At 39.2% G+C, this 22,772-nt stretch overlaps 1 protein-coding gene across 3 annotated transcripts in view; it reads left to right on the top strand.

Moving 5' to 3' along the window:
* The window catches only part of SUGCT (succinyl-CoA:glutarate-CoA transferase), a 473,567-nt gene that overhangs the window by 392,399 nt on the left and 58,396 nt on the right, over positions 1 to 22,772 (top strand). For all 3 annotated transcript variants that reach the window (XM_075921728.1, XM_006124080.3, XM_006124079.2), the window contains one exon: positions 19,347 to 19,410. In XM_075921728.1, the coding sequence (XP_075777843.1) occupies positions 19,347 to 19,410 (64 nt within the window). The remainder of the gene's footprint in view (positions 1 to 19,346; positions 19,411 to 22,772) is intronic.

Below are 22,772 nucleotides of genomic sequence, written 5' to 3'. Positions count from 1 at the left end.
CCACTTTTGTGTCCCTTAAATATACACAAAACTTGATTGCATGAGATTATATGTATTACAATACGGTGTTAGTCTGTATATATATGCAAAGATGAGTGTTAAAGTAAGGCTATGTGTCAGTGTAGGACGGGTGGACACTATTTTTTCAGGGGAGGCCACTCCAAGATTATGGAAAGTGGTTGATGGCCACACATTTCCATGATATTAATGGAGGAAGTGTGGTGTCTGGGATGGACGCTGGGTGTAGAAGGGAACTTGAGGTAAGGGATTGGGGTGCAGGAGGGAGAATGTGGTCTGGGAGGGAATTTGGGTAAAGGAGGTGGTTGCAACCTGAGGCACTGGACTGGGGTGCAGGGGTTTGGGATGTTATCTAGGGCAGGAAGGGGTTGTGATTTGGGGCAGGGGATTTGGGTTCCACATCTGGGTAGAGATATGGGTGCAGGAGGGCGGCAGAGAGTGGAGTTGGGGGCCAGGAGTGGAGGGGAGGAGGAGCAGGGAGTTGGGGAAAAGGAGGTGGTGGGGTGCCAGAGGCAGGCTCTGGCTAGGAGACTTACCTGGGTGAGAAACTTACCAGTAGCCCAGCAGTTTCTCAAGCTGCTTACCTGCCTCGCCTGCCCCCACAAAAGCTGGAGGGCCATTTGTGTGCATGAATAACTGAGCCAGAGGGGAGGGTGCCGTGATGCTTCATGTGCTATCTGTTATTCAGAAATCAGCCAATGGGATTGTGCTGGGTGTGAGGGCAGTGCCTGACCCCTTCCCTCCCTCTTCCACGCTCACAGTTTTGAGAGAAAAATGACCCAGCAGCCGCTTTTCTGAGCGGTGTGCAAGTGGGGCAGGGCAAGCAGGGAGCCTGCCTGGGGCTACCTGCTGCATCTGCAGGCCAGATCTGATGGCTTGGCAGGTCAGATCTGTCCCGCGGGCCATATTTTGCCCAAGCCTGGCGTAGAAGGTATGCACAATAAACAAACAGGCACACAAGCAAGCTCTGAAGTGCATGTGCCTCCATAGGTACACATTTCTAGCTGTTAGCAACTAGTGGTTTTGGACTCTCAAAAATGGGAAGAAAACAAAAGTCTATATCAGAATACCTATATCAGAATACAAGGAAGCATTCAAAAATTTAAAACAAAGCAGGAAAAAAAGGATTAAATTGAATGTAAGTGCTGCAAATGGTGTGGCCCAGTCGTTCAGTGTAAATATTTATAGGCTAATGTTTCTAAGCCTGTAACAGTAAACTGTTTATTCAAATGAAATGTTTTATTTGGGAATGAGAGAGATATTGTTTTCTTAAACTTAGAGGTGTCGTGTTTTGAGTTCTGTTTTAGTTCCACAGCAAACTACTTTGATGAACGGAATTCAAAGCATTAATCTAATAAATATTTTTCCCCTTGTCTCTCTGTCCACCCAAAATTATTAATAGATTTTTGCACTGATTTTCACCAGTTTTGGGGGAGGGCGGGGCTCTCATACCTACTGTTGAGGAACAAGAGTAACTCAGTGAGATGATTTACATGAAATTGAGACATTCGAGAAGAGAATCAGGCCCACCCACCTCCATATTTACATGGACCCCATACACTAATTAATTTATCCTCACAATGTTCTTCATTGGTAGGTAAGTGGTGTTCCCTCCCTTGAACAGATGAGAAAGTGAGACATACAGAAATTTAATTACTTCCCCAAAGTCATGCAGGAAACCTATGATGGAGCCAGCAGTTGACCCAGGATCTCCTGGATCCAAGTCGCAGTCCATTTCCTTAGCTACAAAGCAGTCACAAAACTGACCTTCCGCTTCATGCCTGGATCTTTAGGTCATTGACTCAGATGCAGCCCACATTAGTAATAAATGGAAGTTGTTACCATTGATGGTCTGCATTAATGGTAATCCATGCTGCGAAATGCCCAACATTTATGTTTGCAATCTCATTAGGTACACCAGAGAATACATGACCATGGAGAAGATGCTTTTCCCTGACCGTGGCAGTGTAAGGATGCTATTTGCAGTTATTTACCAGTTATGATGGTAAATAGTAGCAATGGGTGTTGGGATGAACATCAGTTGTTTCTGATAAGCACCCCAAAAGCTATTCTTATCCAAAATTCATTTGAACCTGTTTGTGTGGCGCTTAGGCTAGGAATTTCATGGGAAGATGTTTTCCAACAAGATTTTTGATGCATCCCAATTCAGCCTGATTGGAATGAGTGTGATATTGAACTTTCATATAATCATAGACCCCAGGAATTAGAGATGGAACAATTTATTAGATTGTCCAATCCAGATCCTGACAGCTCAGGATTATTTTATATAGTATGTTTTATAGTGTTCTGTCTACTCTAGTTTTAAAAATCCAAATCATTGGGGCTCCCATGACTTCTCTGACGGGACGTAACTAATAAGCTTAGTCGGTTTTAGCATCAGGAAGTTTTTAATATTCAGCCTACATTTTCCCTTTCTCTTCCCATTCATTTTAGCTATTTGCCAATGCAGCACAGTAAATAATTCCTCTGCAACCTTGGTGTTGACACTCCTTGAGTATTTGTAAACTACAGTTGTTCCCAAAGCTGTCGCTTAGCCAAGCCATACTAATTCAACTCTTTTATTCTTTCCTCATAAGTCAGTCTTTTTTTTTTTAGTCTTTAATAAATTGCATTGCATTTGTTTTGTTTGTTTGTTGGTTGGTTGGTTCTTTGCTTTCTAGTCCCCACTGGGGAGCAGAGGCATCTGAAAATTTTAAAAAAGCAAAATACTAACTAAATGCTTTTGAATCCCAAAAGTTGTTTTGGTCCCTGGCGATTTTTGAGTGAAAGATTCAGTTGGTTCTCGTTTTGCCTCAGCAGCCATTGGCCTCTTTAAGAAACAAAAGACCTTCTTTTGTAGTTTGTCATGTCAACACTTCTCATGAGTCCTTATGTTCCCCTGATCTTTGAAAAAGAATTGAAAAGAAAAATCAAACAGGAGACTGTGAAAAAAACCATCGAAAGAGAAATACAATACATTACTATAATGCAAAGAAACTCTACCTTGTCGTTTTGGCATTACAATATCACCTAAACACTGACAATAACATATAGTTTGATATTTTTAGTTAGATGTAAGTCCAAAATGTAAATGAAGAAGAAGCCTGACAACTTCAGGAAAAAATCTGAAAAATCAATTAAGATACTTTTCCCATTCTTCATGAGTTTTTGAGTTATTGGCTAAAGCATCCTTCAGTTAGTGGACCATAAATCATTTTTTAATTTAACATTTTTCCCTTTGGTTTAATGATCAGACTCTTCTGGAAGAAATCTGCAGGAGAGCTGAACATTTTTGACTATTCTTGTGTCCTAGTGACATGAATGAATAAGGCTGGAATGTTCAGAGGAAACTAAAGGAGTTAGGTATCCCACTTGAGAGCTGGGTGCCTAGGGACAAATGTCTTACAGGTAGTTAGGTTCCTAAAGTTGTGGATAGGAGCCTTGTAGTTTTCCATTAGTGCTTTTGAAAATACAAGGCACCTGTTACAGTCCCACCAGAAGCCGATCTGCAGCATCAAGCACCTCAATGTATTTTAAAATCTTGCCCCTATCATTGTTAGGCCTCTTTGAAAATCTGAGCCTAAATATTTATTTTCTGAAATTGAACTGAATTTTGAAAATGGTTGCCTTGGGAAGAAAAATTCCAAAAGACGTTTCAGTCTTACCAAGACATTTATATGTTCATCTAATATTCAATAACTCTTTGGAAGCATGTATATGATCCAAGAGTATATGCAATAAGAAGTATTGGGAGAGTCATGTAAAGCATTTACAGGGTACAAACTTCCCTGATTATTCATTAGGAATTCATTGGTAAGCTACGAATGAATGATTTCAGCAGAGGCCTGTGTGCCATGTGAACCACCCACTGCTTATGTCATATTGAGCTTTTATAATGTGTTAGTGCATATTTTATATTAACAATATTTTCTGACCAGTAATTAATGTTTATTAGTCACTGTGTAAATACAAATAAACAATTCAAATATATTTTCTCTTGAGTAAGTGTCTTGTGATGGTGCATTTTAAAAATTATGATTTCTAATAATTGAACACTTTTATCATCTAGTATATATTTGAGAGTGTTTGTATGTCTGGCTGTCTCTGAATCGGTTTTTCAGGTATACCTCCTAAATGGTAAGAACCGTCAAATTTGGTATGCAGCTTACCCTTATCATAATGTAAAGCAAGCTCAGGGTTTGGTTGTGCCAGGACAATGGGATGTGCCTGGAATGTGATTGTTTCTCATCAAGTGTAAAGGGAGGGCTGTGAGAGACCACAGGGGTAAGCAAGCAAGTGTGCTTCTGCCACGTGGAGAGCCCTGGAGCTTCACCAGCCAGGCAGTACAGCTCCCTGCTGGCCATTGCCACCTGGGGCTGGCACCGGGGAGCAGCAGGTGGCTAGCCTCTGCCACCCTGTTTCGGCCCTATGAAGCAGTGGGTGGCTGGTCTATGCAGCCCCCACCATCTTGAGCCGACCCCGGGGAGCACCTGGTGACTGCTATGAGCTCATCCGCATCTCCCAGCTTCCGCCCCTGACTCCTGATCTCTCACTCCCTCCCTGACTCCTGCACCCCCACCTCATGCCTTGCCTTCTTCATTCTCTCCCCCTGCCTCCATCCCTGGCTCATTACTCACCACCCAACCCTGACTCCTGCACTCCGCACACTCTCCATCTCCTACCCTGAAGGACTCGAGCAATTCCGGGGAAATCTTCCAGTAGTAGTATATTTGTTACAGAGTTAAACTTGCACACATCTCAAAGCGCTATTGAACTTCCCCTTAGAGATGATATATTTTTTAATGTTTGAATTTCCTTATGAAATTTTAGTAGTCGATTATCAATCTGATAAACTAAAACAGTTTTACAACCATAGTTTCAAATAATATTGCAAGGATGAATTAAAAGGTGGTAACCTGCACAAGCCATTGTGGTCTACCTGGTATCCCACTTAAGTTAAAGGGACTTCATATATATCCATGTACAAGGATCATTTTGCAGGTTCAGAGGCAAGTATCTAAGTTTACTGTTTAGGGATGATATTTACTGTACTTTGTGACAACAAGCTGAGCTTGTAAAATTTCAGTCATATACCCTAATCCTGCAAATTGCTCCAAAGACCCTTCCCGTCAGTGGAGCAGAGGTTTTCTTTCATAAAACAATTTGCAGAATTAAGGCTGGGATCTTAAATTTCCATTACTTTGGCAGGTTTAAATGAGATCTCATTTCTATAAAATTTGTACAGTTCCATTCTCTTTTATTATTTTCCACCCATATAGCAGTGTTTAAAATGAAAAGCTGTTATGCAACAGAAATTTTTAAAGATGTGCATATGACTTGACATGATAAACCATTTCTGGCAGATGCTCTAAATATTTATTACAGTGGAATCTACTTAAAGTGAACTCAGATGTAGTGAAACATTGTTTTGCTTAGGTTTGTAAGGATTAGATTTATATCTGTAATATTTGGTAAACATTAGTTTAATCAGACACACATAAACTGACAAAAAATATATTTCCATCAATAATGATAGAAGTTCACAGATCAACAAAGTATGAAAAATGCTACTTACAGACCTACTGAAATGAAAAAACAGACCGTTAGACTTTTGAATTAGAGTTGTTACAAATGAACCAGCAAATGAATAGTAAAGATAGCTATGGTTTGTTGACATAAGGATGTATACTTTGTATATTTTGACGTGATATTGACAATTTGTGTTTTAACAGTTTATAAAAAATAATTTTTTGAATCTTAGCATCAATTTCATTAAATAACTGTCTGTCCCCTATAATTTCCTGCAACTAGGAAAAGTTGAATTGATAAAAATCTAAAAAAGCTTTAAATAAACATTGATATTATCAATAAAAATTATACAAAAATAAAAGTTCAGTTCTGCGAAACCTAGTTATACCAAAGTATGAAAGTTCTGAAATGTCTCAAAATTGCAAGATGCAGATAGCAATTTTAGTTATGTTGAACATCTGCTTAACGTCGGATGGGTCTGTGAAAAAAATCCTTTCACTAGGAGAGATTACATTTAGTTTCATTTATTTTATCTGGTCATAGTGTTTGGCCTAGCTGTGATATTAGGAAGAGATGCTAGTGTCTCCATCATCACAATTGTAGGTGGTTTTTCATTATAAACCCAATTTAATCATCACTTTCTGAACTTCAAAAACAATCAAATGGTCATAAAATTTGCATATCTGAATTTATGACAGAAGAATTCTGAGAGACTTTTCATGTAAACATGTAAAACATCAAGAGGCCTGAGGGCTCAAAAAATGAAGGTGTGTGTAATAATTTCCTGTCTTTCCTTGGTCCATTATAAGTCCTATACAGTTTGTCTATGCTTAGCAGATACCTTGCCAGGACTCTCTCTCTTGGGTCTTAACCTAACATGAGGTTGACAGATGTCCCTTTCTCTTAAGGCTTGTTTATGTTGAGATCAGTATTAAAAGTTCTATAAGAATGAGCAGCTTCTGAGGGGAAGGTAGAGAATCCATCTCCTCATAGCAGGACTATAGTCTGCAGGGAGACACTTCCATCTGTATGTACTTTACAACCCAAAGCCAGTGCCAGTGTTAAGTGGCATTCCTCTGTGGGTGAACAAGTTTTATAGCTGTAGGGAAGGGTGAGTGCCTTCAGCTGACAGGCCAGCTCCAGCAAAACAATGAATGATATTTAAATAAACCACAGCAGTTACAGAGCAGGTGAAAGATGGATGGGGAACTTAAAGTAAGGCTCTTGGGAACTCAGTGTGGTGTATAAGATTGGAAAACATATACTGATTATGTACTTTGTGCATGGAGAAACAGGTGAGGCCCCCATGGACTGTCAAAAACTGAGTGAAATATTAGCATGAATGGTACAGTGCTCTTGTTAATGGTTCCTTTGCTTACTATTAGCCTAGGCAGTAAGTTTGTGAGTGTTCAGGACTTCCTGACCATTGAGATTTGTTTTTCTTCTATGAATTCATTTTTCCATAACATAAATGTGTATACAAGAAAATGCATATGATTTCTTTAACAGCACAGCTCTTAGAGGAATATTTACTAAGTGAAACTACTCAATGTGAGTAAAGGTTGGAAAATCAGGCACGTTGTGATATAATGGTTATTCTAAATTGTATCTAACAGAGAGATACCTCAACATTTGCATTTCAGAGTCACAACAATATGTGATGTTTCCTGCATTGCAGATACTGCAGAAAACCTCATTTATATAAAACCCCTGTTCACTGTAAAAACCATAACAAATTCATCTCCATCATTATTAGACCAGCACATGGCTGGTTAGAGGATTGGGAAAGGTGTAGCATTATAAAACATCGGGCTACACCCCAGATGCAACTGACACATAGCACACACAGAGGATGTGTGTGGTGGTGGTAGTGTCAGGGTTCTTTATCTTCCTTTCTTTACAGTCTCCTGCAGCAGGAGTAAAGCCCAATTGGAGCCTAGGGTCCTTTCAGCCTTAGCAATACATTTGTATCCATTTACTTTTCCAAGGATGTTTCCACAAGGAAAACATCTGGAAAATTATTTTTTTTGTTTCATATGAAATCTGAATGAAAATGAAGTAAAATGAAAGCCTTTCGTGGTGCTTTTTTGACATTCATCCACTCCAGCTCATCTGTGTGCATGTATTTCTTTGCTTGGCTTTGGGGGGGGGGGGGGGGGAGTGTTTTGTTATTTTCTTTACCATTTACATTAGATTTGTTGACTATCTCTTTAAACACACAAACTGTAAACGTTGAATTTTAAATGTGATATTTTTACTGATTTAAATCAGGTGATGGAAAGTGAGAAAGTTGTGATTCATACTAACAGAAGTGGCAGTAAATCATTAGTTCTTATGACTCAAGGAGGCATAAACAACATTTTGACCAGAATTTGTTCCTGTTTGTCTCAGTAATAACAACTGCTTACTCTTATAGCATCTTTCATACAAGGCTTTCAATGTACTTTATGTGTATTAATAAAGTAATTCTCACAAGATCCTGGTGAGGTAGTTAGGTTTCACCATCAATCTTTTACAGGTAGGGAAAATGAGTTAGAGAGCGATTTAAAGACCAGATGATTCAACTCTTAATTGAGTAAACCCTAATTCCCACTGGCTTCCAATTTTAGTACAAGTATGGCCAGTATAAGTACTACTTAAGATGGAATAGAAGCAGGGAGGACTGACAGAATTTCTGGCTCCTGGGCAATATGTATGGAGGCGTGGCTTCATGCTTGTGGAAGGGGTGGAGCTTCAGATGGAAGAGAGGAGGTTGGACAGCCAGCCCTCAGCACCACCCACACCACATTGTGCCTCCTTCACAAAACCTTTAGTGCCACCCAGAGCATGCTGCTTGTGGCACTTAAAGGGCCCAGGACTCTGGCCACCTTTGCTGCCGCATTAGCAGTGACCAGGAGCTCCAGCTCTTTTGACTCGCTGCCCTTCCGCTTCCCCTAAAGGCAGTTGCCCCCACCGCAACCCCCGGCAGTCCTGAGTAAGAGGGATTTAGCTTGTCCCTAAATGATTTGCCTAAAGCCACAGAGGAAGCTGGGAGTAGAATTCAGATCTTTTGGCTGTCAGTCCTGTGCTTTGAAGTCAAATACATCCTTCCTTTCATGCTGGCACTCCTGAGCCAGAAAGTCTCAGCATGGTTTCAAACCCATTCGCTTTGCATAAATGCTACCATGAATGTAAAATTTACAATTAGAGAAGTACATGTGATTTTAAATCACATGTTGGTTTTTGTTTTCAAGGTAGTGTTGATAACAAAGGGGAATTAAAATATTTTAAATTCATTAGTCCAGATTCTCTGCTATACCAGGTTTCCATTCTGTGCTACGAAGTGCCAGTCCATCAATGACCCTGTTAGAGCCCCTAACTTCTTACCCTTCCCTGGTTCAAGTTAGAGTGACTTACTTCCTCAGAAGATTGTCAGTCGAGGGTAGCTAGAGCACAGAATACTCTGGCCATGCGTCCATCCCACCCAACAGTCACTTACCTCTCCGGAGTCCTGACTGCATTGTGGAAAATCCTGTGCTAGATACTCCCACCTGGGGATGTTTCACCTTTGTACCACCAAAGTCTTAGTAAAGGAGAAGACTCGGACAGAGAATTTTCTTTTTGTTATAAAGTTTCAACCTGGATGCCTAAAATTAGGCTTCCAAAGCCAAGATTTTCAAATGTGATTAGTGATTTTGTGTGTGTGTGTGTCCATCGCTGGGTGTCCAACTGGAGATACTTTAAAAGTGCCAAATTTTCAAAAAGTGCATCTGAAAACCAAGCATTTTAAAAGTCTGTCCAGTTGGGATCCCTGAATAATAAAACACCTTATGTAATAATTACTTTTGAAAGTCTTGGCCTGTACCTAAATTTAAGTACCTTATTGGTACTCTTGATTTTCAGATGTGCTAAGTGTGCACCAATCAGGCCAGTTTATTTGGGCAACTAATTATGGATTGTGAGCCTAATGTTAGCCATTGAGGTTTGAAAATTTTGGCTTAAATTATGAATTCCTGTTTTCCAAATCCCACTGTAATTCCCCATAGATACTAATTATGGCTTGTTGTAATGGAACCTTCTGAAATAGTTCCTTCTCTAAAAGAATTCCACAACTGGCCCTTTGTTTGTATGCCATCCGCTGCTAGAATAAAAACACCTTCTCTTTTTGCTTTCATTATTTTCCAATACAGCTGATGAAAACATTTGAGATTTATATAGACGTATTTAGCAGCTGTCTCATATTTACTTAGTCTGTTAGGGATAAATTGAATTTGGGACTTTTTCCTCTTAAGAATGTTTGCCCATTAGATAATGGTAAAGGCATTTTTACCATAACTGTTAGAAATTATTTTCATTAATACTGTTTTCATTCTTTAATCTGACTTTTTTGTTTTGTCTTGGTTGGTGAGGTGGTTGGGTGTTGGGTCTTTTGTTCGTTTTTTTATTTTGTAGAAGTGAGTACAAAGGAAAAATTAAAAATAAACCAGAAAACATTTTAAATATCGTCATTATCAAATATTCCCACAGCAATTTAATTTGAAAGGATTAGGGAATTAAATGTGTAGAAATAATAACTACTGGTACCTGTCGACTGAGAGAAGCCCTTGCTGACTTACCTATCATGTGCAAAGGTGGGCAATTCAGGAGACATCTAGATAAACTTCTAATGAATACTGGGAAGGTGTTCATGGTTGCAGCTGGGGTATAGAATACTAGGACTGGAAGGGACCTCGAGAGGTCATTGAGTCCAGTCCCCTGCCCCCATGGCAGTACCAAATACTGTCTAGACCATCCCTGATAGACATTTATCTAACCTACTCTTAAATGTCTCCAGAGATGGGGATTCCACAACCTCCCTGGGAAATTTATTCCAGTGTTTAACTACCCTGACAGTTAGGAACTTTTTCCTAATGTCCAACCTAAACCTCCCTTGCTGCAGTTTAAGCCCATTGCTTCTTGTTCTATCCTCAGAGGCCAAGATGACAAGTTTTCTCCCTCCTCCTTACGACACCCTTTTAGATACCTGAAAACTGCTATCATGTCCCCCCTCAGTCTTCTCTTTTCTAAACTAAACAAACCCAGTTCTTTCAGCCTTCCTTAATTAGTCCTCTCTCTCTCTCTCTCTCTCTCTCTCTCTCTATATATATATATATATATATATATATATATATATATGTATGACTAATAAAGCAGGGGTGTATAGGAGAGAGGTCCTGGAAACATGGAGAATTCTTGGGTTCTTGACCTTGATGGTAAATTTCTCTGAAATTCTTCTGGACTAATAGTGGAGGTTTAACCTCACAAGGGGAAATTCAGCACCTTCGGTCATGGATGAGGAGGTAGTGTTCAGAAAAGGGGATTGTAATGGAGAAAAAACTTAAATACAGATATGGGCTGCACCTTAAAGAGATGGCTAGCACAGAAAATTAACAAGGTTTTGTAGATTATTTAAGATAGGAGCTGGAGGAAAGCTGACAAGGTTAAAGAGCACTCAGATTGCACAAAGATTTCCGTTAGGGAGGTCAGCAGCAAAAGGTATCTTTGTATTAAAGTGCTTATAGGACAGAAATTACAGCAAAAAATTAAGGAGAGTGTGAGGGACTGAGAGGCGGGCCTGGCAGTGTGGGGTCTAAACAAGGTCTTTTTGTTCAATTAGCTCTGCCCCGTTTTACCTGCAGCCAATGCCAGGCCTGGAGGGAGAATAAAAGGAGGGAACGTAGCTCAACTAGAGGCTAACCAGCAAAGAGGCAGGAGCTGGTTCTGCCATCTGCAGGACCCAAGCCAGAGCTATCCAACCCTTCCTCCTGGCATAAAGGGGGAGAACCAGAAGGAAACTCCCACTGAGGAGGGGGAAATTGGACTCTTGGGGCCATGCCCCAAACTGTGAAGGAATAGACTCTGGTAAGTGGCTGGAAGTCCTACACCCCGGGCCTCCAGCTAACACCAGGACCTAGCCACTAGGCCACCCCTCTACATGGCCACAAAGGGAAATTCTGGAAAGCTATAACAGGGTGTGTGTCAGACTAAAGAGTTAAATAAAACAGAAGCAGATGGCCAACCTCTACCTCTCCTCTCATCACACACTTTCCCTGTACATATACAAATCCTGTAGATGTTCACATACCAAGGTGAGAAGTGTAAAATAAAAAATATATATATAAAATAAAAAAATCTAGAATTCTTGGCAAGGAAAGAAGACTTTGGCATAGTAGCATTATAGAAGAATAGTAGAAAGACAAAAACCAGTAGGATATTGTAATACCTGGCTATGAAGTATACAGGAAGGACAGATTAGGTCATAGAGCTGGGGGAGTAGCATAAGGGTTACACTACTGGCCCTCTGGTCAGGAAACGGATATTGAGTGCACAATATTGAGAGAGATCAAAGAATCAACTAAGTCTAATATGGCAGTAATAAAGGGTGACTTCAGCTGGTCAAGTGGGACAAGCTTTGAGGGAAATAGTTTCTCAAGTCATCACATTAAATGATTGCTTCTTTGGAACAGTTAGCTCTAGAGCAGACACATTGAGTGGCTATTCTTGACTTAGTCCTATGTATAACATAGGGATTTGTCTAAAATAACTGATGTTGACTCACAATGGTCACTACAGGCTACCAAAAGTCAAAGTGGGGACCACTGAATGAGTAAGTTCTATGTTATCCGAGGGATGCACAAAATTAAAAAGTTAGTCAAAAGTTTACAGTAAAAAATAAGAGACAAAAATCCTCAGTTCCTGCATGGGTAGAAGTTTAAGTATTCTATAGTAGAACAAAGGCACAAAAGAAGAAAACAAGAAAGGGAGTAGGGAAGCAGGAAATAATCTAGATTCTTTCAGGGTGGCTTTTTTTTTTAGCCAAACAAGTGTCCTTCAGAAAGTAGAAATCAAACTGCGTGAAGCCAAAGAGGCATAAATGATGTTAAATGGAATATAAGATGGATTATAGAAAGGCAAAGAAAGAGTGTAAAGATCAATTTGCAGAAAGAGATCCTAGTCCCTACTCCCAAGAAAATAAAATAACAAAATACATCAGAAACTTGAAATCTGCAAGGGCATCAGTAGGACTAACATGGATCAATTAAGGAGAGAGTAAGGATGCTGCAGAGAAACATGTTTTTTTCATTAGTTTGTACCACAGAGAATATTAGGAAAATACCTAGTTTACACCTACTCTTTTCAGTTCATGTAGATGAGATATCATTAGAAATTGGTATGTAATTATAAGAGGTGGTGGAAATAACTGATAAAGAGCAACAAGATACAAGCAAAGAGACCAGATTGCATTCAAGAGCTCCAAAAGAACTTACTAAAGAAGCCAGCAGTTAACAAAAATGTGCAATCTCATAAAAATAGCTATTTAAAAAATGACAAAAAGGAGATTTAAAGACAGGTGAGTAACATGATTAGGGGCATAGGAATATTTACATAGAGATTTGAAATATTTAGGACTGTTGCATAAACAAAGAGAGGGGCTTGATAGAAATATACCAAACAACCGTGTTTCTGTTGACTCTGTGAAAATATAAGAACGGGGCCAGTGAATGAAATGGCGAGGCAAAAACATTTAAACCTCTTAATTTCAAACGAGTTAAACCCCCTGTTTAGAATATGATGTTATCAGACCACACCCACCTTATTTGTTTCCAGGGTAATTATGACTATCGTTCTTCATTTAGCAGATACAGGAACATGAATTATATTACTTCCCTGTGGTTTGGAGCTAGGAGTAATAATTACAGTTATCTACAGCCAGCTATTTTGTGGCTACAGAAATATGGAGTACGCTGTTACATCATTTCCTTTGTGCCTTCTCTTACATTTACAATACTATAAACTAGTAATATCAGAGCTCCTGCATATTTGGCGTATATGACTCTTTATTGAACACTGGGTTTTTTGTTTTGTTGTTTTTAAACGTGGGCTTTTCTTTCTGAGATTACATTTTCAAATTTGTCTGAATCTGGTACCTCCTGTGGTTGGTGTTGGAAAGATGCTACTGTGTGTCTCAAGTAAAAAGCCACTAAAATTTGAGACCTTGCTGTTCATTTATGCCTTGGAGGAAGGCCTCCCCATTGGACACTACTGAGCTATCACACCACAAGAAAGGGGGAGGTCCAGTGTAAGGCTTCTCTAGACAGCAAGACTGATAACCAGACTCACCTTTGCATGATGAGTATTATGGGACTGTGAGGCATCACGAACAGGATGCAGAACGAGTTTATAAAACTTGGAATTGCCGGAGGTGGACCATCAAACTGTTTTGGCAATAATGTTGCTAGTTTTGTGTGGACGTATTCCTGGATATTTAATCACATGATTTGATCTTTAAATAAATATTGTTTTTCAGTTCCTGGAGATACCAGGACAATCCTGGAGGGTTGATAACCCTATATGTCTGTGGTATTGGGGAGCATGTCTGCTTAAGCCATGTTTCAAGTGGTTTTTCAGCAAACAACTGCATGACTTGGTCCTACAAAAATAGTTCTCTGAGGTCAGCTGGATGACATGGACCTGTAGTGATTAATTGTCCACTTTCAGGGCAATCGAGGATTTTTTGATGCCCCCAGAGGGTGAACCAATCAGGATGCTGAGCATTATGCCAATTGGATTCCAGGACTGGGGTCTTCTGTCAGAGCTCAGTTCCTATTCTGACAGCATTTGCTTTGTCACTGGGAAGAAGATTGGCACTTACTGGCTCTAAAGAGCTTTGTGGAACAGGGTTTTAGACCCACACTTCCTGACATACCCCGAGTTCTAATTGTAGAGAGAGCCTCAGACTGTACAATGATAAGGAGCATGTATCAAAATAAAACAAATATGATACAGAAAAGCTAGGAATTGTACTGGTAATTGGCTTGATTATCAGAGATTCACAGGAACCCCAACTTCCATTGAAGTCAATGTGTATGTGCAGAATAGTTGAATGATCTGTTGTATATTTTATCTAAGTTCAAAGCTTGTTTTTGCTAATTAATAGGCCAAACTCACTTTTAATCATATGGCTGCAAGTCACTGGGATAGGCTTAATTATCTATATCACTGCAAATGACCTAAAACCTCATATTAAAAGAAAAAGAATGGTCATGTTTCTATAATATAAGGCAAAAATAGCAATGATGCAAAGCTTGCTTTTGATACAGGACAAATGGTACAACAAATGACACAAGTCAAAACATGTAGACGCCATGCTTTCATCTTAGTGAGAGACGGGAGGATGACACTTGAATTTCTCAGACTGCCACATTTCCATTAGATAGGACCTACATAGGGAACAAGTACAGTAATTCCTCACTTCACATGTGCCTGCTTAATATGTTTTCACGATAGCACGATTTTTTTTTTTAGGGAACATTTTTCAAACAACACGACCCCATCCCCGCAATAACATGATTTCTCCTAGGGGTGGCTGGCAGCTGCGCGAGGCTTCCCCTGCCTCCCTGCAATGCGGCAGAGGTTTCCCGCTTGCAGCGCTGTTCCCCCTGACCTCCTCTAGCCGGACGCAAGGCATCTGGCCAGAGGGGATCACCGGGGAACTGCACGGCGAGTGGCAAACCTCTGCCACTTTGTAAGGAGGCAGAGGAAGCCCCGCGCAGCTGTCGGTGACCACCCAGTTGGGGACACCCAGCCGCTGGCTGCAAGCACCCTCCCCTGTCCTTCTCTTCCCTTCTCCAGAGCCAAATACCTCCCCTCCTGCTATAACCCAGTCCCCTTTCTCCCTAAACCTTATGTCCCAGTCCCAGCTGCTAACAAGTGCAGGCTGGAGCTGCGAGCGCACGTGCGCTTGAAATACACCCCCCACCTTTTCCATTATTTTCAGTGGGAAAATTGACCTCACATAACACGTTTTCACTTAGCACGATCATTCTCTGAAATGTATCTACCGTGTTAAATGAGGAATTACTGTACTTAACAAAGGGCTTGTCAGCCTAGCCAAAAAAGGTATAACAAGATCCAATAGTTGGAAGTTGAAGCCAGAGAAATTCAGACTGAAAAAAAGGTGTAAACGGTTAACAGTGAGGGAAATTAGCATTGGGGACAACTTTCCAAGGGCTCTGGTGAATTCTCCATCATGGGCAATTTAAAAATCAAAATTAGATTTTTTTTAAAGGCTGTGGTTTAAAATGAATTATTTGGGGGAAAATCCTATGGCCTGCTTGATGGAGGAGGTCAGACTAAGTGATAACGCTTGTCCCTTTTGGCCTTAGTATGTCTGAATCTATGAAAATGAGGTGGGATAAAATGGCTGATGCTAAAAGCCAGAAGATGACAACAGAATCCATCACGGACCGAGTCATCATCTTTGTGGATTTCCTCCTGATACTAGCTTCAACCACAAAATGATAAAAATTGGTGAGGACTCTGACCTGACATCTCCTGGGGAGGTGGCTCTGGGCTGGGGCTTGTAATGACAAGGGTTCAAGTGCAAGTCCCATCCCAACTCAGTCCCAAAGTCAAGTATCAGGAGCAGAGAAGGAAGCTGATTGCAAACCAGGCATTGCTGCCAGGTTTCTTAGTGCCAGGTCTGCCTTTGCAGAGTGCACTCTCAATCGCAGCTGGAAGGCACTGACTGTAGGGGTGTATAAAAACAAAGGGGGTAGTATTGGGAGAACATCTCAAGTGACTCAACCTCTTTGGTTCCTTTGACATTCTTATCCTTACTTTTTAGTATGTATTTAGCTGTGATCACACAAGGAGGCTTCTTGGGAAGTTTTATGTGCCATGTTACCGACCTTGAAGTACAAGCACATTTGAGGGCAGTTTCACTGGCTTCAGAAATGATCTCAGGCATTGTCCTGTCTGACTAAGTGAAATGGCAAGCAGCAGGAAGTTCAAATGTGTCACACTTTTAGTTCACACAAAGCTAGAAATATGGGGGGGGGGACACCTCAGCAAAATAGCAGTAGACTCTGATATCAGGAAATCAACCATATTCAGAAAAGCCAGGAATAAAGAAATTTGCAAAATAGTCAGAAACAGTAGTGCAAAAAAAAAAAAAAATCAGATGTATTGTATGCAAAACTGCTGCTGCTGCTGCTTTTGGTAAAGCTCCGATAAGTGGTGGTGTGACAGCTGCAAAAAAAAGGTCAAAGTTACTCTACCAAGAAATGTATCCAGACTAAGGTGAGAAACATTTTAAAGCAAGCACAGGGTGGCTCTGTTGGTTCAAAAATTGGCATGGAACAGAGCAGTTGGGGATGCAAGGAGAGTCTCTGGCAGCTGACTCAAATGCCACTTGTGAATCTAAAAACACTTTCAAATCATTTATTGAACAGCATGAGATTAGCCAGGACCATGTGTTTAACTTCGACAAGACAGGCCTGTACTGGTCCCTGCTTCCAAACAAGACTCTGTCAGACAGTTCAGAAAAACAGACAAACAATTTCAAATACAGTAAAGATCGGGTCACGTTGATGGCTACTGCTAATACAGGTGGGGATTTCTGTCTCCGACTGCTGTTCATTCATCTCACTGCGTTTGCAGACCTCATTACAGAAGCTCTACCTGTTCATTACTCCAGCCAGTGCTTGGATGAAAAAAAGGCTTTTTCTACATCTGGGTTTTTAAACACGTTGTTCCACTTGTGAAAGATTGCCTTACATCAAAATCTTTACTTGTCCAAGCTGTGCTACTGATAGATCATTTTCATCCTGCCATTGAAAATCTATTGATGGAAGATGGAAGCAGTTTGCCTCCAAACATCACAAGTCTCATTCTGCTAATGGATGGAGGTGTCCCGGAGAACATGAAATGTTGATACAAGCAAAATCTCTTATGTCAATTATTACTGGGATCAATGAACTATGAATCTTACACAGATTTTTGTAAAGCTTTGACAAAGATGTTGTGCTGAGTCCTGGCATTAGATCGGCTCAGAGCTGCATTTTGGCCAGATATTGTAACACATGAACCAGAAAATTTGGAAAATGATTATCATCAGACAGAAATAAATCAGCTACATTTTTTCTGAAGAGCGACAGCTTTTGGATATCATCAAGGAAGAATGGAAGGAATCACTAAATGTGGATAGAATGGGCTCAGACACCCTATTCTTAGTGACCATGAGATAACTGAGTTGGTATGAAAAACAACATAATGAGATAGTGACATTGACAGTGATGGTGACAAGGAGGGAGAAGGAACACCAAGAAAGTCCCACAAATGCAAGCAGAAGAGTACTAAAAAAGGCAAAAGTTTTCCTAACCTGTCACTTTGACCACATCATCCCTCTTTTTGCATTCCTCTACTGATTCCTTCTTCTATAATAGCAATGTAATCCACTACCACACTGATCACTGCATAAGAAATTTTAAAAATGGTTGGCAGGAGCTTATCTATATTTAGACTTCATTAACAAAATAAAGGATTTAAAGATTCTGATTATGTCATTAACATACCAGTGTTAGAACAATGGGAAAAATATAAATTGGTAGCCAGAGGGAAAATACATATCAGCCTGGGATTTGGCATTAGACAAGCCATCAACATTTTAAGTTAATGTTACTTAAATATTTGTTTTTTGATTAAAAATAAAAGGGAAAAGCAAACAATTCTGTTTGATGACAGATCCACTGAAGATGTACCCTTTTCAGAAATACGTCAGTTACTCCTTCTAAAACACCTGCACATAGACCAAAAATGTGTAGATTACACATTTAGCCCTCTTAAAGGATAATGGGACATTGGGTAGTTTGTTCCCTATTAAGTTCAAGAGCAATCGGTGTTCCTCCCCCTCCTTGTCACCATCATTGTCAACGTCACTGTCTTGTTATGCTGTTTCTCATACCAATTCAGTTATCTCAGAGTCACTCAGAATTAAATGGCAGAGGAAACATTTTTCTGAAGAGCAACAGCTTTTGGATATCATCAAGGAAGAATGGAAGGAATCACTAAATGCGGATAGATATATGTTACCCATAGGTCTTAATATCTTTTATATAAAGTAAATGATTAAAAAATTGGTGCTGTTTACTGGTATCTTTTGTAATATTTATATGCTTTATTTGAAAATAATTACTTTAAAGCCGAAAATACCCCAATAATGGGGCATATGAACCAATTCAATATTTATTCTGGCTAGAAATATGCTTACTGGGGCTTTCATCTATGGTTGCATTGAAGATGGTTTGGGGAGAGTGCCAATGAATCTGTAAATATACAGAGTCACTTATTAAATCCATGGCCCATCATGTCAAGTTACTACTCCGTATAGATTTAGTCCTATTAGCTGGCATATTTGATAGGATGGAGCTAAGGCTTTGTCCACTTACTGTCCACTCCCTGCCTAATATTATTTATTATTAATAGTAAAGTATTAGATTTCACAAAGACCTACAGTCCCATTGTGATGAGTGCTATACAAACACTGAAAAGAACCAGTCTCTAGTGCCTGAAGGGTTTAAAAGCTAAAGATGGTGGGAACTCGTCTACTGGGAATTAACCCTGTACATCTGGAGCCAAGATCTAAATGACTGTACATTCAATAAGAATATCTGTAGTAAAGGCTTCTGGTGATTTCCTATAATATTACAACCCAGGGAATAAACTAAACAAAAAACAAGGTCAACATTTGCAAACTTAAGTACTTAACATGAGGCACAAGTTACCCTATGTAAGCACTTATTTGGATACATAAATATATTTTAGGTATCTAACAATAAGGTACCCCATTTTGACAATGTTGGACTGAAGCTAATTGACACTTTTTGGTGAATATATGTTTTCCATAATGTCTTTTTGTAACTGTCATAGTACTGATATTGCCCATTTTCTTCTTGACTCTACAAACTAATTACATACCCGGTTTATGTATGTGTTTCTAGGTGCTGCACAATGGACTTATCATGGAAATGGATCATCCGACAGTAGGGAAGATTGCTGTTCCAGGTTGGAATATTTAATTTTTCTTTCCAAATATAACTATAAAAAATGAAGTAATGTATCGTGGCATTTTAGTCTTGTGAGCAGATGTTTGACTTTCAGTTGATGTCTCTTCTCATGTTTGTTCTAATAGCAACTCAATGAGTATGTATTGGACCAGTTCATTAATTTCGTGTCTCCTAAAATATGAATATGAATTTGATAGTGTTTGAAAACCCTCACAGTAAGAAATATTACTATTAAACCATCTATTAGGCTAGTTTTTCTTACTTCTCCACCAAGGAGTTTCTATAGGAGATGTGAATAGGCCTTTTATATATTTCTTGATTGAGAATGGACAGGCTGTTATAGTTGGCCTAAATCTTCTTCCAGTGACGTTAATGATACACATCTATTTCAATAGGAACCATTAGGTTCATGCTGAATATTCAAATCTTGATGATTTCCTACCCCTTTCTTTCTTACAAATTTACTTTTCCCCCTTCTGTGCAGAGCATCTTTCAGCTTTATTTTTATAATGTCATGTCCTTATGTAAAAACTGTTAGAGCCAAATGCCATCCTTTGATACATGAACCCAATTCCCATCAAAGTCAGCTTGGTTGAACACACATACCTGCAGGAAGAATTTGACTCATAAAGTTTCTCTTAAGTTGCACATCGTGGAGTCACATAGCGTTTCAGAAAAGACTTTTCTGAGAGGAATGAACCCCATAGCATTTTATATTTTCCCGCATGAATTATTTTTGGTATGTTTCAATTTTACTCATTGTCACACATTATCCCCCACATTTGGGTCTCACTGGATTGAGAAGTCTGGAAGAAAAATACTCTGACAGAAAAAAATTAAAATCCCTTTTGTCTATCTAAATTGAAAAGGCAAGCAAGGTTTTTGGTTTCAATTAAAAAACAGGTAGAAAAGCCTTACAGATGGCAACAGGAAAAGTGTGTAAATTTTCATGTTGCATGCAATATATAATCTATCTTTAGAAAGAAAATACTCCTTAAGGGGCACAGTTACACTGCAAGAAGAGAAAGGAGATGAAAGGAATGTTCTAATGTCTTTCAGCAGAGATAGAAAGCACTGGCAGAAAAGAAAGCTTTCACATAGGTAGGCTACAGTACTTCCAAACCCATTTTTTTAACTTTATTAAAACTCAAAAACTTGTGACAGTGCAGCAAAACTGAAATAAATCTTCTTATTCTCTAATGATTTGCCATTTAGATGGGTTTCTATGAAGGGCTTTTTGTATTAAAGCAGATGGCTGAAATGATCATTGGACAGTTGAACAGGAAAAGCAGAATTAATTCCTATCTTGGCATGGAGCAGGGGAAGGCAGATGAACAGAATAACACTGTACGGCTCTGCCCATAACTTGGAAATTATATTAAGAGCTTGATTACTATTGATGATAGACCTTAGGAGCATTCTCTGGTTCGATGTCAGTGATATATCTTTGACTTAGGGTGAAAACTGCACTAAAGTAACATCCTCAACGTTAATTTAAAAGTATTTTCAGGTAGTTTCCAGTGCAGTTATATTCTGCTGTTAGATAGAGACCACTTCGAGTAAGTGACTAGTTTCTACCTGAAGTTGCTGAAGTCAGATTTCAATATAGATGCTGGACAAGGCATTTTATATTTCAAAAACATATATTAATAATAGTATTGGGGAGGCTATGAATCAAGACCAAAAGGGAGTGACACTGTAACATACACACCTATTGGGGGTAGTGTACTGTCCCATGTAATGGCACTGAGACCACTTACAGAGAGAATGAGTCTGCTCTACAGTCTTAGCTAATAGCCAGCTGGTTTTTAACTCATTCCATAAAGACTCATCATGCTCCAAAGGTCCCTGCAGACAGCCTGGGGTCTGTCAGCATTACAACTATTGTCTCTGGTCCACATCTAGACACATTTTAGTAGATTAAATAGGTGAAGCAGACATCACACCTGAAGTTCTTGAGTGAGGTTAACCTTTTGTGTTCCTAAGTAAAGTTCCGAATGTAGCAACACATTTATTAGGTATGAGTACTCGTGCTAGAAGACTTTTATCATTGCATTTTGTGGCTAGCTTCTGTCTATTATAGTAAGTTGAACCAACACCCTTATTCAGATACCCTCAGATTGTGAATGAGTGCACACAGAGATGTGAGTCCTCATGTGCTGTGAAATCTTGGCTCCATTGAAGTTAATAGGAGTTTTGCCATTAACTTCAGTGAAACCAGGTTTTTCCTGTGAATTTTATGATGTAAGCTCATCTCTCTATCTTAATTATCTCTTGATTATTACTTAGTGCGATTACATTTGGGTTTCCATCCATTTAAAGGCAAGGTTCTGAATTCTTCCATCTTATTGTAGTCCTCAGCTTGAGATGTACTGTATGTCAATGAGAGATGACGGGCTTTAGTTCTGTATGTTTTCTAATGCTCTTAACATACCTAAGAATTAAAACCACACATCAAGTGCTGGTGGAGGAGGTGCATTATCAGAAATATATTTGTAATCACTTGTGTTGCTTTTAGTCAAGATATAACTTACTAGTTTGGTATTTTCTACTTCTAGAAGGCTGGTAGTGCTATCTTTTTAAGGGGATCTTTGTGCATACATGTTTCTGCTATAATAAACGTATTGTTAGGATTTTTTTTCGAGATTTTGTTACAGATCTTAGCTACAGAAGAAGTAAGTTCTGAGTGAAGAGATGGTGTGCAAAAGGCTGTAATAGAATTAAAAAAGACGAATCGAAATATGTTTGGATTTTTGCAGGTTGGTTGTTTTCATCTTGTCTTAATTAAGACCTTCGTGCAGCACTCAGATACCACAACTATATGCCATTTAAGATCCTAGTGAGTTTGATGGATACACAGAGAAACACTAACAACCCTTTGAGGACAGAACAAATAATAGCAGAGAGAGGTGAGCTATAGGGGAAAACCCAGACCTCCCTGGATGGTACTTGGGCAGTCAAGTTAAAGTAGTGAACAGTGTTCAGGAAGTCTTGGAATCTGATCTAATCCTATAATCTTCTGGTGAAGAACATCAATTCATATTCCACCACAGCAGCATTTTTCTCTTGATTTGTGAGAGCTACTGGGCAATGTATTTTTAATGACGATATAGGGGTTGGGGTATTAGTATATCTTATTTGTTTTTATGGCATGAATTATTGTCAAAATGTGCCAAGTTATGCTATATTTCATATGCGACTTTGAAATCTTAAATAACAAATTTTCTAGCATCTCCATTATCCAAGATAGAGTGTGGGCCTTTAAAAACTTGCCTTTTTACCTAAAAAGTTGCAAAATCATTTTAAAACCAACAAAAATATAAACTTAACAGACAAACATATATAGTCCACTTTATTAAA

This window comes from Pelodiscus sinensis, chromosome 2 (assembly GCF_049634645.1).
Source record: "Pelodiscus sinensis isolate JC-2024 chromosome 2, ASM4963464v1, whole genome shotgun sequence".
Taxonomy (NCBI): domain Eukaryota; kingdom Metazoa; phylum Chordata; order Testudines; family Trionychidae; genus Pelodiscus; species Pelodiscus sinensis.
Note: the sequence above shows the minus strand (reverse complement) of the source record. Positions and strands in the feature narration are given on the sequence as shown.